Source organism: Microchirus variegatus (genome assembly GCF_963457635.1).
Source record: "Microchirus variegatus genome assembly, chromosome: 8".
Taxonomy (NCBI): Eukaryota; Metazoa; Chordata; class Actinopteri; order Pleuronectiformes; family Soleidae; genus Microchirus; species Microchirus variegatus.
Genome location: NC_139809.1, coordinates 17,214,651 through 17,231,039, shown reverse-complemented (window position 1 = coordinate 17,231,039; position 16,389 = coordinate 17,214,651). Strand labels below are relative to the sequence as shown.

At 39.6% G+C, this 16,389-nt stretch overlaps 1 protein-coding gene across 1 annotated transcript in view; it reads left to right on the top strand.

The window, feature by feature from the left end:
- The window catches only part of LOC310931126 (TBC1 domain family member 12), a gene marked incomplete at both ends in the record, with an annotated part of 47,673 nt that extends 42,931 nt beyond the window's left edge, over window positions 1-4,742 (top strand). The window contains one exon of the mRNA XM_083894236.1: window positions 4,517-4,742. Coding sequence (XP_083750362.1) covers window positions 4,517-4,742 — 226 coding nt within the window. The remainder of the gene's footprint in view (window positions 1-4,516) is intronic.
- Between the last annotated feature and the right edge of the window lie 11,647 nt (window positions 4,743-16,389).

The window sequence follows — 16,389 nt, the reverse complement described above, 5'->3', positions numbered from 1 at the left end:
ATTGACTGTTTGGGGAAAGCCAATGGCCATGGTACTATGTTTACTTACCTGGTGGCTACTTCATGTGTTCAGTGTCAAGCTAAAAAAAGCAACTGTTCAGAACAGGCCACTTGAAGCACTTTTTAACTCTCCATTGTTGTTACTATTCAGGCTTGTAAGCTACAGTTTGCACTGTTTCAATTAAGGGAACTCATTTTCTCATCACATTAATCACATCTTTAATTCATTTTGTCCAGCATTTGCAAGCTGTAGACTCTGTCCAGTCAGAGACATATATTGTGTAATTGATGTTTTTAGTTTTCAGTTCAATTAATTCAATCCAAGTAAATGGAACACTCGCAAGATGTCACCAAAATCACTTTGTCCCCTTTAAATCTTTCAGAAAATGATGTAAGAGTATCGAATTATATCATATCCAATCGTATCGTTGGCTGAATATCGTATCGTGAGATAAGTGCATCGCTACAGCCCTATTATAGACTAAGACGAACAAAAAAGTCTGTACTGTAACCATGGCCTCAGCTCACCAGGAAGTCGGCCATTTTGAATTTTGCCGATTTGCACGTAAATGAGCGAACTCGTCTGAGTGCGTTTGTCGTACAAAGCGTTACACTGTACTCGACACATCAAAGATGACAAGTTGTCGAAAAGGTTTTGCGGGTTTCAAAACGGCGTGGCTATGCCAACCTGCTGCGTTTTGACGTATTACGACCATACGCCACAAAACAGGAAGTGCCCTATAACTTCGGCATACATTGAGTTCCACCGAATTTCCCGAAACTTGGTGGGAAGGTGTTATAGACCAAGAAGAACAGAAAAGTTGACCGTAACCATGGCCTCAACTCAACAGGAAGTGGACCATTTGGAATCTCGCCATTTTGGCGATTTGCACCTTACGTAGTGGAGCTAGACCCATTTTAAATGTCCACTCACTTCTTTAAATGAGCCGATTCCTTAACTCTGCAGTAAATAAATCACTGAGCTTTATCTGTTTTCATGTGTGCGACACAGAGAATCATCTGATTTATATCCTGTCACTTTCCTGTTACGCAGCCAGCTGCTGATTATCAGAACATGTGCCAGGTCTTACATTGTGTTTTCTCTTTATTCCATCAGTTTGTTTCACGATCAATGATCTCTGCTCTTTTTGTAGGGAATTTTCTAATGGGGTTTCCCCCCTCCCCCTTACCCAAAACCTTAGTTTCACATTAATGAGCCTGCACCTGCATTAAACATCTAAAGCTCCTCCCACCAGATAAGTAACAGATCACTTTCTTACTTGACAGATGACTTGAATTTTATTTGTTTTCCCTTTAATTCATGCAACATGGGAGCAAGAACAAAAGTGTTCATAATCGATGACTCTGTTGATTATTTCTTGATTCATTATTTAATTTCTTGGTCCATAAAATGTAAAGAAATGTCGATCAGTGTCTCAAAAATGTCCAACCAAACTTCCTTTGTCGTATGGAGCAAAGAAATCAGGAAAGCTGAAAAATCTGAGAAACTTGTTTTCAATTCTCTGTAAAGCACTCAAACTGGTACACTAACATTTTAACTTCAATGTCCAAAATTTAGCATGTTATACCCTGTACCGTAGCACACTCACCTCACCCTCACTGAACTCTTTTATTGAAACCTGAGTGACTGATGCACCAGCCGAATGATGCTTTCAGGTGTCCTTTCTCTGCGGTAAAAGTCACCGCTTCATTCCGGCAGCACTCAGAATTCCACAATAGCCTCCTAATCCTGTCATTGTGCTGTTGTTGTTTTTTCCCCCTCTGACTCAGAGCTCAGTGCTCGGCCGTCACGTCTGGGTTTTCTCCTCGGCTGCTGCTGCTGCTGCTGTGCGCTAGTTTTTGCGCATACTTGTCATTCCTCACCTCCCGAGTCCTCGCGTCAAGTGGTTTAGGTTGTTTTAACCGTGGCTGTGAGGTCAGCGGGGGTCGCCCAGGGTCACCTGGCAGGGATTATTCGTAATTGGGTGGAAAAAATTGCAGCCAGAGGACGGAACTGGACGACTGTGGAGTCTTTGTGGAGTGGTGAAAACTCACCGTAAAGTAGAAAATAAACACTTGAGTAAGAGTGTGAGTGGAGTTAAAGGCTCAGTACGCAATACTGAAGAGCGCCTCTAGTGGTCACAGATTTACAATGTTGGCCTGTAAATAAAGGTAAAACAGTGTCATTAAGTGTCATTAGCACGTATGTCGGATTTAAAAGACATGCGATTATGATTGTGTGATATTCTAGCACGGTTGTTTCCAAACGTCTGGGTTGTGGGATTTTTTTATGGGTCTCGAAAAATTTTTTTGCAATATTTTCCCAACCTAATTCTCTTCATATAATATTTTCTCATATTTTCTCTTGTCCCGGCAAGTATTAACCCAATAGAAAACCTGCTGAATCTTCATTTTCGGACATTCTGTGGACTTAAGACTGTTAGTCGAGGAAATAATAAACAGATTAATCGATTGCGTTAGTTGCAACTACCTATACACTTTGTGTTGTGTTTTCCATTGAAAGTCACACTTTTATTCATCAAAAGAGTTGCAAAATGAATAGAAAATATAGTCAAGACATTGACAAGATTAGAAATAATGACTGTTACTCAAAATAATCATTGTGCCCTTTCGCCAAAGAACCAGCAAAACTGTTTTCAGCTGTGCTAACATCATTGCACAAGGGTTTTCAAGGGTTTTCAAGGGTTTTCTAATCATCCAATAGCCTTCTAGCGCCATTAGCAAACACAATGTACCATTAGAACACTGGAAATGGGCCTCTATACACCTATAGGTATTCCATTAAAAACCAGACATTTGCAGCTAGAATAGTCGTTTACCACACCAAAAAAGTGATTTTCCTAAAAAATTAAGCATATTTCTAAGTAATTATTGTTGTTAAATGTCACATACTGTACCTTTAAGTCCCTTATTTGTCTCTGTGTTGCCTTGCGTTTGTCGCTCGGCCTCAGAGTCGACACAGACATCAGAGCGCTCGCTCTTGGAGAGCTCAGATCGTTATCAGACACGGCGGTGAAGTGGGCCGTGATTTGCAGGGGTCACGGGGTCAAGACTTAGCCCCCGGAGGAGGTCAAGGGGGTCAAGCCACCTCGAATACCACAGTCACTTGACGTTATCCCACATGACCGTGCGACGTCTCTGTCGCCGTACTGTAGCGGAACGTTGTCGGGGAAGTTATTTGTCAGACAATGTTGAATTTGTGAAGAAAGCAGCGGCAGACACAACACGGGCGGGAGGAGAGCGTCGGAACAATGGGAACAGGAATGTTCTACGCTCCTCTGTAGGATCTGACTCTCAGAAAACCTCCGTCCTGCCTCAGCAGGTCCCCCCTCCTCTTTGATTTGTCACTTCATAGTTCTTCTATCTTCAGGACACAAAGATTTCATTTTCATTAAGTTGCTGGTTTTCCCCTTCTGTAGATATTAAGTTACAAACCTCTGCCATTGTGTTTTTTTTCTTTTGATAGAACATGAAACAACACCATTAAAGGAACATTTCAGGTTGTTTTAGGTGACATATCACAGTACCTCCATACAATCGCACTTAAAAACAAAAAACTGGCGACAGTTAACAGCGTTATCGGCGTCAACGCTAACCCACATTAACGCATTGGTGTGTTTTCATCCAGGCACCATTTACCAGTTAGCTCCGTTAGCTCTTTTAGCGCCATTAGCGCTACAGTTGAACTGGAGCAGTCTATTAATTAAAGGAAAAGAGCAGCGCAACAAATAGCTAGCTTACCTGTGTACTGCGTATGTGTGCCTCTGTTTTTTAAAGTTAAGCATTACTTTGGAGACTCATTTTAACAATCGGGAGTCACATAAACATCACGTCACGCGCGATCAGTCGTCATGGAAACGATTCATGCGCTAATGTGCCTTAACGATGGTTAACGCACATTATCGCATGGTGCGTTTCCATGATGACTGAGCAGAGAAAGACGCGTGTGACGTCATGTTTATGTGCCACGGCACCAGAGTCCAGGCACCGTTTACCCGTTAGCTGTGTTAGCTCCTTTAGCCCGGCTTAGCGTGCCTACAGTCGAACTGGATCCGTCTGTTTATTAAACGAAAAGAGCAGCGCTGCAAATAACCGGCGTACCTGTGTACTGCATATGTTTGCCTCTGTTTTTAATGTTTAGCGTAACTTTTAGACTCATTTTAGCAATCGGGACTCACATAAAACATGACGTCACCCATGGTCAGTCGGCATGGAAACACTTCACGCGTTAGCGTGCGTTAACGTGGGCGCCGTTAAGCGCAGCTAACGTGGCCAGCACTAGAAATAACCCTGAACTATCACATTTAGACCCCGGCTGTAGATTCTTCAACCTTGGCTAACACCTCGTGAGCATCTAAAGTCCATCAGCAGAGCACAAGCTGCATCTTTTTTGCTTTTACAAGTCAATGTTTTATACTTTTAAATGAAATCCTTGACAGTTATTGTCAGTAAAAGCTTGTGCTGACCCATAAATACTTGAACTTTTTTTTTAACAGAGCAGAGCAAAGCTTCAGGAGAGCAGGCACTGGGCCTGTGGGCAGGGCGTCTCGTCACCACAGCAACCACAACCTCAGGATCAAGTCCCTCCGCATTCTACGAAACGGACGGAACCCGCCAAGCCAAGCGTCCTCCTCTGGACCTTCTTCATCTCTTCGTTCCTCTACGCTCCCTCCATCGTCTGGAGAGCAGCAGGAATCACCCAGGATGGCTTTCCTCAAGTAAGAGTTTTATCCATCTCTTTCCAAAAAAAGGTTCTGTCAGAGCAGGTTGAGATCTGCTCCACCTCACCTTGACCTTCTGAGAATGTCCTCCTCTACTCTGTGAATTTTTGGTGGACCGCCCATCCATTTTCTACCACTTTACCCTCCACAGGAGGGTCACGGGGGGTGGTGATTGGGCGATAAGTGGGGTACACCCTGGACAGATTACCAGTCCATCACAGGCCCATAATGTAGAGACAAACAACCATTCAAACATTCACTTTCATGGTTAATTTAGAGTGTCCAATTTACCTAATCCCCAAGGAAGGACCCTTGTTCCAACCAGGGCTTGAACCTGGGGTCTTCTTGCTGCAACTTTTAAAAACATAAAGGTTCTGCAGACTAAAATCAAAGTCCATGAAAATATAACGTGCAGAATAAATATGTGTGTGTGTGTGTGTGTGTGTGTGTGTTCTTGTACTTGCGGCATACTGAGGACCAGCGAGGGTTTTTAACCAACAGAGTGAGGTCATTTTGACGAAGTGAGGACATTTTGGCCGGTCCTCACTTTGTCATCATTGAAATCGCTTCCTTAGGTTGTAAACATGCTATACTCTGTTTTTAAAGGAGGTCCTCAATTTGGTGCAAAAACCCGTTTTGCAGATCGGTGTTTCACACACTTTTTGCTCTGGAGCTCCTCCTACAGACCTTTTATGATACTACACCCAAAATCCGAAAATGACATGCCCAAACTAAATAGAGTATATCTCTGCAGTTACAAGGCCTATGTGGCTTATCTTGGTATCAAAATAAAGATAACACTTGTGAGATTCCACCAGAGGTGTAAGTTTCACTGTAGATGTCACTGTGTCAGAGTAAATGCACATGGAACACAGCATCACTGAAGGATTTTTTTCTCTCGCCTAAATTTTTTTTGCATTTTAAAGTAAATATCACCTTTTAAAATATGCAGTATGAGCTTAAAAACACATGGAGGTCATGTAACAACATGTGGACATGAGCTGTGCAAAGTCTAATGCTGCTGAAATAAAGCAGAGTGAAATTACAAAGGTTTTAGTAAAGAGATGTCTAGGCGTTCTCTCTTTTTGCACAGTTTGGCACCATCTGTGCCATTTGAGATTTCTTTATCCAAATTATTAAAAACCATTTAATTTTATTTACATGTCACTATTGGTCTAAAAAGAAAACTGTCTGTAAATGGATGCTCCCTGTACGGCGAGTAACAACTCAGTGACTCTGCAGCGTCTTCAGTTATGCAGCGCCATAGCTCTGGCTTACCTTGGTCAATTAGGGTGATTGACAGCTCGTTTTAAACCTCTAAACCAATAGAATCAGGCCCCGTGTGCGTCATACACATCTATGTCAAAGGACATAAATGCATATGACGCATTTGTGCGGACATTCGCCTTTCTCTAATCAGTACGATCTAAGGTCGCTCTGTAATGAACCAAACCGGGAGTTGTTCCCAAAGCATGCTGGGAAGTGTAGTTCTTCATTAGAAGTGGTTTTGTTCCGGTGGAAATAACTTGTTTTGATAAACAGCAAAGGTAAGACAATATTTCTGCTTGTATTTCTTGAAAGTCAGTTGTTGTTTTGCTCTTATTTTGGGGCTGGATCCGTGAATCTTGGTCGTAGAGTGATAAAAATGGTACCGTTAGAATCTGTGGATTCTCCGCTGTCCAGCAGACATTATTATATTGTTCACATAATCCCGCTGACGCTCTGGTGCTGCTTTTCAATGTGTGTGCTTAAAATTAGACATGGTTTTATGACATTTTTGTCGCTGCATGTGACGCCGCCCCCAGTACTGGGGGAGTTATCCAAGTCAATTTAGGTTTATAAATATATGCCTGAGCAATAAACTAAGAGGTTAGGGTTGAGAGTTTATTGATTATATGTAATTTTTCTAGTCTTAATGACCACTCAAAGCTGCGTTACACTACAGTTTTTTCATTCACTCATTCACACCCATTCACACCCATTCACTCACAGTCACAGAGAGCATCTATGTGCAGCACGTGTTCTATCACTCGTCTTTCATACTCACACAGCGATGGCACAGCCGAACATTATGGGGTTCAGTGTCCTGCCAAAGACATTTAGATTAGAGACAGAAACAGGGAACTTTCTTAATTTTTGCATCAGAATGTAAGTGAAGTAGTACAGGCACATCTCATCACTCTCTCCAATACACAGATGAAGGTTAATCCCATAATAACCTACAGAGGATGATAAACTGTAAGAGAATAGAGGATATATATATATATCTAACAAATATATAACCTATATTCTTACATGAGAAGCACCAGATATTATTCGTTTAACATCACATGCAGCTTTAACAGGGATGAAGAATAGCTGTGGCAGCATAGAACACAGACAATATAGACATTTGGCTAGTCGGCTAGCATTAGCATGCTATCTCATTAGTGTGCTAGCTCGCATTAGCGATATTAGCATTAGCTCATTTAAACAGTGAATATAAATGAACCAGCTCAGAAAAACAGATGATGTAAAGTATTTAAACACAGACATCCCATGTCTCTGCAGAACATGATCTACTTACATCTGTCACAGAAACATTCTCTGCAGGTGAGGGAGAGGATTGACTCATCAATAATCACATGACTCTGGTTCTCTGTGAGAGAGCACCAGGTCCCCACAGTGAAAACTAGGCTGCCCACAATGATGCCTGAACAAAATAACCAGTAAAAAATAAGGAATTTACAACAACAAAAGTGGTAGTGGGTAGAAAGTGTCAATGATACGTAATGACCAAACATAAAGTCATTGTTCACCACGATCACTGGTCTTTTCCCAACTACAGAAACTTAACAAGACGTTAAAGCTTAAAAAAGTTGTAAAACTAGAATAAATACTTTATTTTAGAATGTTTATAGTGAAGGTGTCAGTAGGTCCACTGTCTGTCCTCGCTGCTCTTCTGCCAGCAGAGAACAATCTGCAAGATTCTTAGCTAAGATTAACAGCTGTGCTTAAGAAAGAACAACTTTCATTTTAGCTTGTTAGCAATTATTAGCAGCTAACTCTGGTTATGTTAAAAATGCTGCCAACTTCAGAAAAAGCAGCTGGAATATCACTTTTTGTGTTCTGTACATATTTAGTGAACAAATGGAGTGATAAATGACTGTGTTCACTCGTAATGATTTTAATTCACTTACTCAGAGCTCATACCTCGACAAAACTGTTTGACCTCTGACCTGAGCACAGGATGTACTGTGCTTTCAATCAATTAATACACTATTCCAAATGATTTATTTGTTTTTTACCATGTTATTTTGGGGGAAACAAGGTCATGGAAGGAGGGGTTGTGACCCCTGGCTTGATTTGCCTTTACTGTTTAGTTAGAGAGGTTGGTTTTAAAAAGCCTTTGTTGACCCATTTCAGGGGGAAATATGATAATTTCAGGCCAACAAATTTCCCCACAGTGAACCACCTCCTTCAACAGTCCAGGTGTGACACAAGTCCTCAATCATGTCCATCATTCTTACATGAGTCTTCAGCAAGGCCTTCAGATCAGACTCCAGGAGAGAAGGAGGGAGGAGAGAAGAGGGAGGTGAAAGAAGAGAGGAGAAGACTAAAGAGGGAGAAGTAAGAGAAGAAAGACAGACAGAAGACAGAGTAAATAAGGAGAGGAGAGAGAATAGTGAGGAGATGGTGGAGATGAAGATGTCAGTGTCTCCACAGAAGTTAACTGTGTTCACACAGAAATTCACTGTTTCATCAGAATCACTCTTTACTGTTATCTTATGAGCATATGGAAGAAAATAGAAAATATAAGTTTTTGTCAACATTTTCCTATTTTTCATGATGATATTGTCTGTGTGTTTTTTAAAGGGAAAAGGTTTGTAGTGTTTGTGTGGAGTCACTTTCATCATCTATGTCAGGCCTACAGGTGAAATACGACCCTTTTTAATGTTCCTACAGCGAGCAAACTCTCTGTAAATGAAGCTGACTTTATGATAAAACTCACCTCTGAACTGTCTTAAGAAGAGTTACTGAGTCTTAACAGCTCTCCTCTGATTTAGATACGTCTGTGCAACATGTGACACATGCAACATGGTGCTGGGCTGTGATTTTGCCTCTGTAAAGTGATTAGAAGTTGACTTAGAAAGTCGTCAGTTCCAGAGCAAATGGACAGAGAAATATTTCCTTACTTTACCAGGAAGTACAGGCACCAAACCAGTGTTTAATGTGCAATGACTGCATTTCTGTGCTAAAAGAGCACATTCACTTAAAGACGCACAAATCATGGATTCTGACAGATTTCCTGAGGACATGGAGGAGTGAGGGAGGAATGTCCAGGCAAGGACATGAGACTGATTACAAGACTGAGGACACTTTAGCTCTAGTTATAAGACTGTGAAGACACTAGCTCTAGTTATAAGACTGTGAAGACACTAGCTCTGGTTATAAGACTGAAGACACTTTAGCTCTGGTTATAAGACTGTGAAGACACTAGCTCTGGTTATAAGACTGAAGACACTTTAGCTCTGGTTATAAGACTGTGAAGACACTAGCTCTGGTTATAAGACTGAAGACACTTTAGCTCTGGTTATAAGACTGTGAAGACACTAGCTCTGGTTATAAGACTGAAGACACTTTAGCTCTGGTTATAAGACTGTGAAGACACTAGCTCTGGTTATAAGACTGAAGACACTTTAGCTCTGGTTATAAGACTGTGAAGACACTAGCTCTAGTTATAAGACTGTGAAGACACTTTAGCTCTGGTTATAAGACTGTGAAGACACTAGCTCTAGTTATAAAACTGTGAAGACACTAGCTCTGGTTTTAAGACTGAAGACACTTTAGCTCTAGTTATAAGACTGTGAAGACACGTTAGCTCTGGTTATAAGACTGAAGACACTTTAGCTCTGGTTATAAGACTGTGAAGACACTAGCTCTGGTTATAAGACTGAAGACACTTTAGCTCTGGTTATAAGACTGTGAAGACACTAGCTCTAGTTATAAGACTGTGAAGACACGTTAGCTCTGGTTATAAGACTGAAGACACTTTAGCTCTGGTTATAAGACTGTGAAGACACTAGCTCTGGTTATAAGACTGAAGACACGTTAGCTCTGGTTATAAGACTGAAGACACTTTAGCTCTGGTTATAAGACTGTGAAGACACTAGCTCTGGTTATAAGACTGTGAAGACACGTTAGCTCTGGACCTAAACCTCAGTGCTGTGTTGTCAGCACAGATCTCTTGTGCTCGCTCTCATCTGCTCTGTGATTCACTGATGTTTCACTGATGTTTCAGTATTTCTGCTTGGCTCTGAAGTTGAAGAGCACTGTTTTATGTCCATTTACAGCAGAGACTTAAATAACCATGAAACATAATTTAATTTTTTTACTTATTTGTAAAAATATTGAATTGAAAATATATAATTCTGGTTTGGTATAACTTAGCAAAGTATTGTATCCAGATTTAAAAGAAAAAAAAGAAATAATAAAAATAATAATAAAAAAAAAATGTTTAGGTTTTGTGTTAAATGAAGATAATTTTGTGTAGTTTAGGGGTTGTTGTGAAAATTTAATTGCATTTAATATAATACAAGAGACTTGAGAAAATCCTTTCAGCCAGCTTTGTCTCAGTGAGCAGAATCAGAAAGTCACTTCAGCTCAGCTCTGCTCTGCTCCCCTCCCCCACTCCACATTAATGGCCCATTAACAGTCATCCAATCAGAGCGCTCCCTGAGGGGGTGGAGCTGACGTCACTCTGCACCTGCACTTCACGTGCACAGATTCAGCTTCACGTGCACAGATTCAGGAGGATTAAGACGCTCAGAAGTCGTGAGGCGGCTCATTCAAAACCACAGGTAAGTTGTTTTTTTTTTTTTTTACTTTTCTGACTGTTTGTTAGTGTTATACTAATAATATATTATTTAAATGTTTTAGTTCAGTAAACGAGGTCATGCGCGTGTCTTTTTCTTGTAGGCCTGGCCACAGCTAGGCTAACACAGCTAACAGCATGGAGAGGTTTCCTCAGATTTAACCACAGAATAAAGTGTAAAACACTAAAACAGGGTCAGAACATGTGAATGTATTTTTTTTTACCACAAATAAATAGGATGTTTTACATTAATACTTTGGATATTATATTACATTATGCACATTATTCAGTCACAACAAAGACTGTCTGTGGCTCTAAAAATACAACACTGAATTTATAAACAACTAAATCATATTGCTTTGCTTTTTTTCTTTCCAAAATTAAAGACACAGTTCAGAGTATTTTGAACAAGGCTCGTTGTTATAAAAACAAAAGAGCACATAATCTCTCAGAAAATGTAAATTGCTTAAATAATTGAGGTAAGGTGTTGTGATGTAGGTTAAATGATCTGCTGTGGATTGTGTGATTATTTTGTTTGTCTTTGCAACAACAGGAGCAGCAGAGTAGTACAGTAGAAAATGCTGCTCCGTTCTCCAGTTGTTTATACCTCAGAGATCCTAGAGTGTTTATTGTCATCTCCAATGAGCTGAACTAACTTAGCATTTGTTACATTAGCTTAGCTGCTAAGCAGTTTCCACTTTTGTGACTCATTCATGTAAAAAATGTACAGGAATAATAACACATCACATCAATAATCACATAAACCTGCTTTTCTGCACTGCTATACAGGACTCTGAGGCAGAGATGGGTAATCTAGTGGACCACCCTGGATCCAGAAAAGACCACCACTCATCTGAACAGGATATGCTCCTTGTAGAGTTAGAGGTAAGAAAGCTTTATAAATTATTTTTGACTGTCATTAATTCATATTCATTCATCCAGACCTTGTAATCATTGTTTTAATATATCACTAAATGAGCATTTTGAGGTGTTAACAGTCAAATCACATCAATAATCACATAAACCCATTTTTTTTCTGCACTGCTATACAGGACTCTGAGGCAGAGATGGGTAATCTAGTGGACCACCCTGGATCCAGAAAAGACCACCACTCATCTGAACAGGATATGCTCCTTGTAGAGTTAGAGGTAAGAAAGCTTTATAAATTATTTTTGACTGTCATTAATTCATATTCATTCATCCAGACCTTGTAATCATTGTTTTAATATATCACTAAATGAGCATTTTGAGGTGTTAACAGTCAAATCACATCAATAATCACATAAACCCATTTTTTTTCTGCACTGCTATACAGGACTCTGAGGCAGAGATGGGTAATCTAGTGGACCACCCTGGATCCAAAGAAGACCACCACTCATCTGAGCAGGATGTGCTCCTTGTAGAGTCAGAGGTAAGAAAGCTTTATACATTATTTTTGACTGTCATTAATTCATATTCATTCATCCAGACCTTGTAATCATTGTTTTCAGATATTATTAAAACAAAATAAATTTGAACATTAAATATCTTGTCTTCCAAGTGTATTCAATTAGTCAAATAATCAGCAAATAATTGTAATTTGTCTTTTACACAACGTCTGAACTTCTTTGGAATTGGGGTTCATCAAAGAAAGTTAGCATAGATAGTGCTACCTGCAGTAGATTCAGATAAGTACAGCGCTGCTTCTCTTAACTGAATCACCTACAGGTATCACTGACAATGCCAGACTACCTCACTCATCAACAGATGTCTTTAAGGTTTAAGCTGTTGCATGAATAACTTTACTCTCCCCCCAGGTGGAAGGGTCTAATGCGATGGACTCTAGATGTGACAAAGCCTTGAGTTCCCCACCAGGGTCCAAGCAAAGGAGGACACTTTCAGAATCCCTTCACAATAAGGGAAACTGGTGGCATAATGTTAAAGTCTTCGTCTTATGCCAAAACTGTTATGCAATGTTGAAGAAAGTGGAGACAGTGCAAGGTAAAAAAAACAAGTACACAAAGCTTCCTCACAACTCATTCAGAAGATCATTCATGGTATGATGCAAGATCAGACCTCCCATATCAGGGCTGATGAAATGATTTGTACATATGGCAACGCACTGTTTGCAAAAAAAGGCCGTGAGCACAGGTACATTGCACAGAAGATGAGAGAACTGGGGCGATTTGTGTTGGCTGTTAAGGAGCTTGACAAATGTGTCACAGGTCTTAAAGATATATGTGATCCAACAACATTTTAGCTGGCTATTAAAGCAGAATCTAAGATTTAGATAAAATGTCAGAAAAAGTTGACAACGATGACATCGTCCATCGTAGCCACCATAGTGCCATGTTGACAATTTGCAACCATAAGTTAAGAGGAAGGACCTGCAACCAGGCTCTTATTGAATGATACCAGCTGTCAATCACAGTGGTTTCCACTCGTGTTAAATTTTATCATCTAATTTCCTCCAAAGTGGGAAATAATTTACTAAATGTTCTATTGAGGCAGAGCTGAAACTGGTTATTGGACAATTATCTCCTCTGGAAAATATTAACTGACAATATTAATCAAGTTTATTTTCAGATTGGCTTACGATCAAACTAAGTGCTAATTCTGTTCACCTTGTGTTCTTCACTTTTTAAGCTGTAAGATGACTCTATAATGTATAAGGTCTACGGCACTAATATATCCTTTCTAATCAGATGATGATCTACCAAGCCCATTCCCTACGCATGCTTTAACACAAAGCCATGATGATGATGTTGTGGGTAAGTCCTGACACTGAACATTTGACAAAAAAGTGGGCAATATTTTCAAATGAAGAGTACAATAATAACAAATGCTCTTTTCACAAAGCTTGAAGCTTGCATGAAAATAACATTTGCACTCTTGTTTATGTATTTTAGCGCTTCAAAAAATCCACATATTTAGCCTAACACAAATAATTTGAAACGATGATTAACATACATGTAGATATGTTTGTATTAACATATGTTGTCCTATCAGATGATCTGCCATGTACGTCCAACCCAAGTCCACCTGCGCACCGCCTCAACAGAGTCAAAACTAATCGTACACATGAAAACGATGATGCTGGTGATGATGTGGGTAAGTCCTGACATGTCAACAACAGTATGAATGCAAATCAATTGTTATTATCTTAAAGAAAACATAATGATTGACTTGATACCCGTGGTGCAAAAAGGAACGGTACTGCAGGTCATTCATCCCGACTGCTATCAGATTTTACAACTCTTAATGTAACCCTGTAAACACCTTCACTTGCACTACAACACCACTACTACCCCCACCATCCTGTGCAATAATCATAATTAGTATTAATTAGTAATAATTAGTATTGGAAGTATTTATATTCTTATTGTATTCTTACTGTCCGTATACACATTTATTTACACTACAACGTGCAATATTTCTCTAATGTAATGTTCACATAATGCCCAGACTGTAGTGTTTTTTTCTGTATTTAAAGTGATAGTTCGGAATTTTGGACATAAGACCTATTTTCCAACTCAGCCGGTGTGATGGAGACGTCTGGAGACGTTTTCAAGAAATTTCATTCAGTTCTTCTAGTTGCCGAGTTCGCTGGTGCTATGGCTAGCGCAAGTCAATGGTACACGCTAGCATAGCATTAGAAACACTCATAGCGACTCCACAGTGCACCTGAGGCAAATCAATTGTAACAGCAGACTATAGATGTACATATCTGTGTTGATAGAATAATATTTGAAACAAAACTAACGTCGCATCGCATGAATTTTTGAGGGACTACTTTCTCAGCAGCAGCGGAATAAGTCCGCCGCTGCCATAGCCTAACAGGAAGTATGACGCGCTGCTGATGCTGAGACATAAATCCTTCAAATTGCAAGGTTGGTTTTGTTTCAAATATTATTCTATCAACACAGATATGTACATCGATAGTCTGCCGTTACAACTGATTTGCCTCAGGTGCACTGTGGAGTCGGTATGAGTGTTTTTAATGCCATGCTAACGTGTATCATTGACTTGCGCTAGCCATAGCACCAGCAAACTCAGCAAATAGGTCTTATGTCCAAAATTCCGAACTATCACTTATCTTTCTCTAATCCCTTGCTTGTTTTGTGCTGTCTAATTTTACTGTCTGCATGCGTCTGTCTTAACTGTCTTTTTGCTGCTGTAACAAGTGAATTTCCACTTTGTGGGTTTAAGTTTATCTTATGTTAACAGTGTTGATATATTTTTTGTCAGATGGAAAATAGCGACACACGAACACCACAAAACCCAAGAGGGTAAAGAAGACTGCAGATGATGATGATGATGATGGGTGTGATGCTGATGTTGACGAATGTGATGATGATGAAGATGGAGGTGAGTCCAGATAATATACAGATGTGTTCTGAAAGTGAATCTTTAATTCAATGGACTAATATAATATGACTCAGACGGAGAAGAGCAACGCATCACATCAACACATTTAGCTGTTAAGCGACATAAGAAACACCATGATGGTATGTTTATTTTTTTAACAGGCTAAAGAATATCTGGACATTCACTAGTTATCTGAAAATTCATTAAATCAGTACAAACTGGACTTGTTTATTTTATTTTAGACAGTTACTGGTCTTTGAAACAGAGGAAGCTCATTTCAGACCCAGTTATACATCAACTCTGCCCACCGCTCTGTCCCCCCAACAAAACTAACGTATGCTATCACAGTGTTTTTATTTACAGTATATAATATGTACAAATGCAAATGGACTATATCGATGAGCAAATAACACACAATGGGCTGATATTTGTTTCTATACTTCACTCTCAAATTGTGCATGGGATTGAGACAAAAAACCATCATGCATATTTCTATGCTTTCAGCTCACTGCTCCACTGACTTCCAGAGACACTGAGCTTCCCTTGAAGTCAATTAGATAATATTCCTCCAAATTCTATATACAGTATACAGTCAATACAATATTTATTAATGTTGTTTGTTCTTAGGTCTATTAGGTCACACATTTGTATGTTTTACTTGTTTTATTTATGATGTACAGCACTTTGTTTCAGCTGTTGTTGTTTTAAAGTGCTTTATAAATAAAGTTGGATTAGATTGGATAGTTTAACCATTCTATATTCTGATCTATTTTTGATTTCTAGATGCTCCACAAGAGTCCATAAAGAGACCCTGGACTGCTGAGGAGAGGACTGAGGTGCTTCGAAGGATGGCTAAGTTTGTTGCTCTAAGGAAGGTACCAGGGAAAAATGACTGTCAGCGATGCATCAGTAAAGCGTCTCCTGCCCTCAAAAAGAGGACATGGAAAGACGTCAAATACTATGTCTATAATGAAATTGCTAAAGTGAAGAAGAAGCTTAACTTCTGAAGGCATGAGGATTGCTGGTTATCATCCTGTGATGAGGTTAGATGTTCTCCGTGTCTTAGCTTGTTTTTGTCTGCTGTTGCGCGTCACAAGTGACAGACTGTTTTTGTCGAGCAGCGATGAGCAAAGTTAGTTTGAGATCGTTTTCTTCACCGATGAGTTTTCTTGTCTTGTTCAGTGGAGACTCTGATATGAGACTCATTTATTTGACCTTTTAATGACCTCAGCTGGTATAATTGTCACCCACAATATTCATTTAAATTCTTATTTTTTCTTTTTCATATTTGTATATTGCACATTTGCACTTTTTTTTTTATATGGGAAGTAGCAAATGTTACTTGAGACAATTATGCAGAATTGTCAGACGTTATAAAGTGGAATAACAACCTCTTCAGGGTTTTGTGTCTGCTGTTGCTAGGCAGAAGTGACAGGTTTATTGAAGC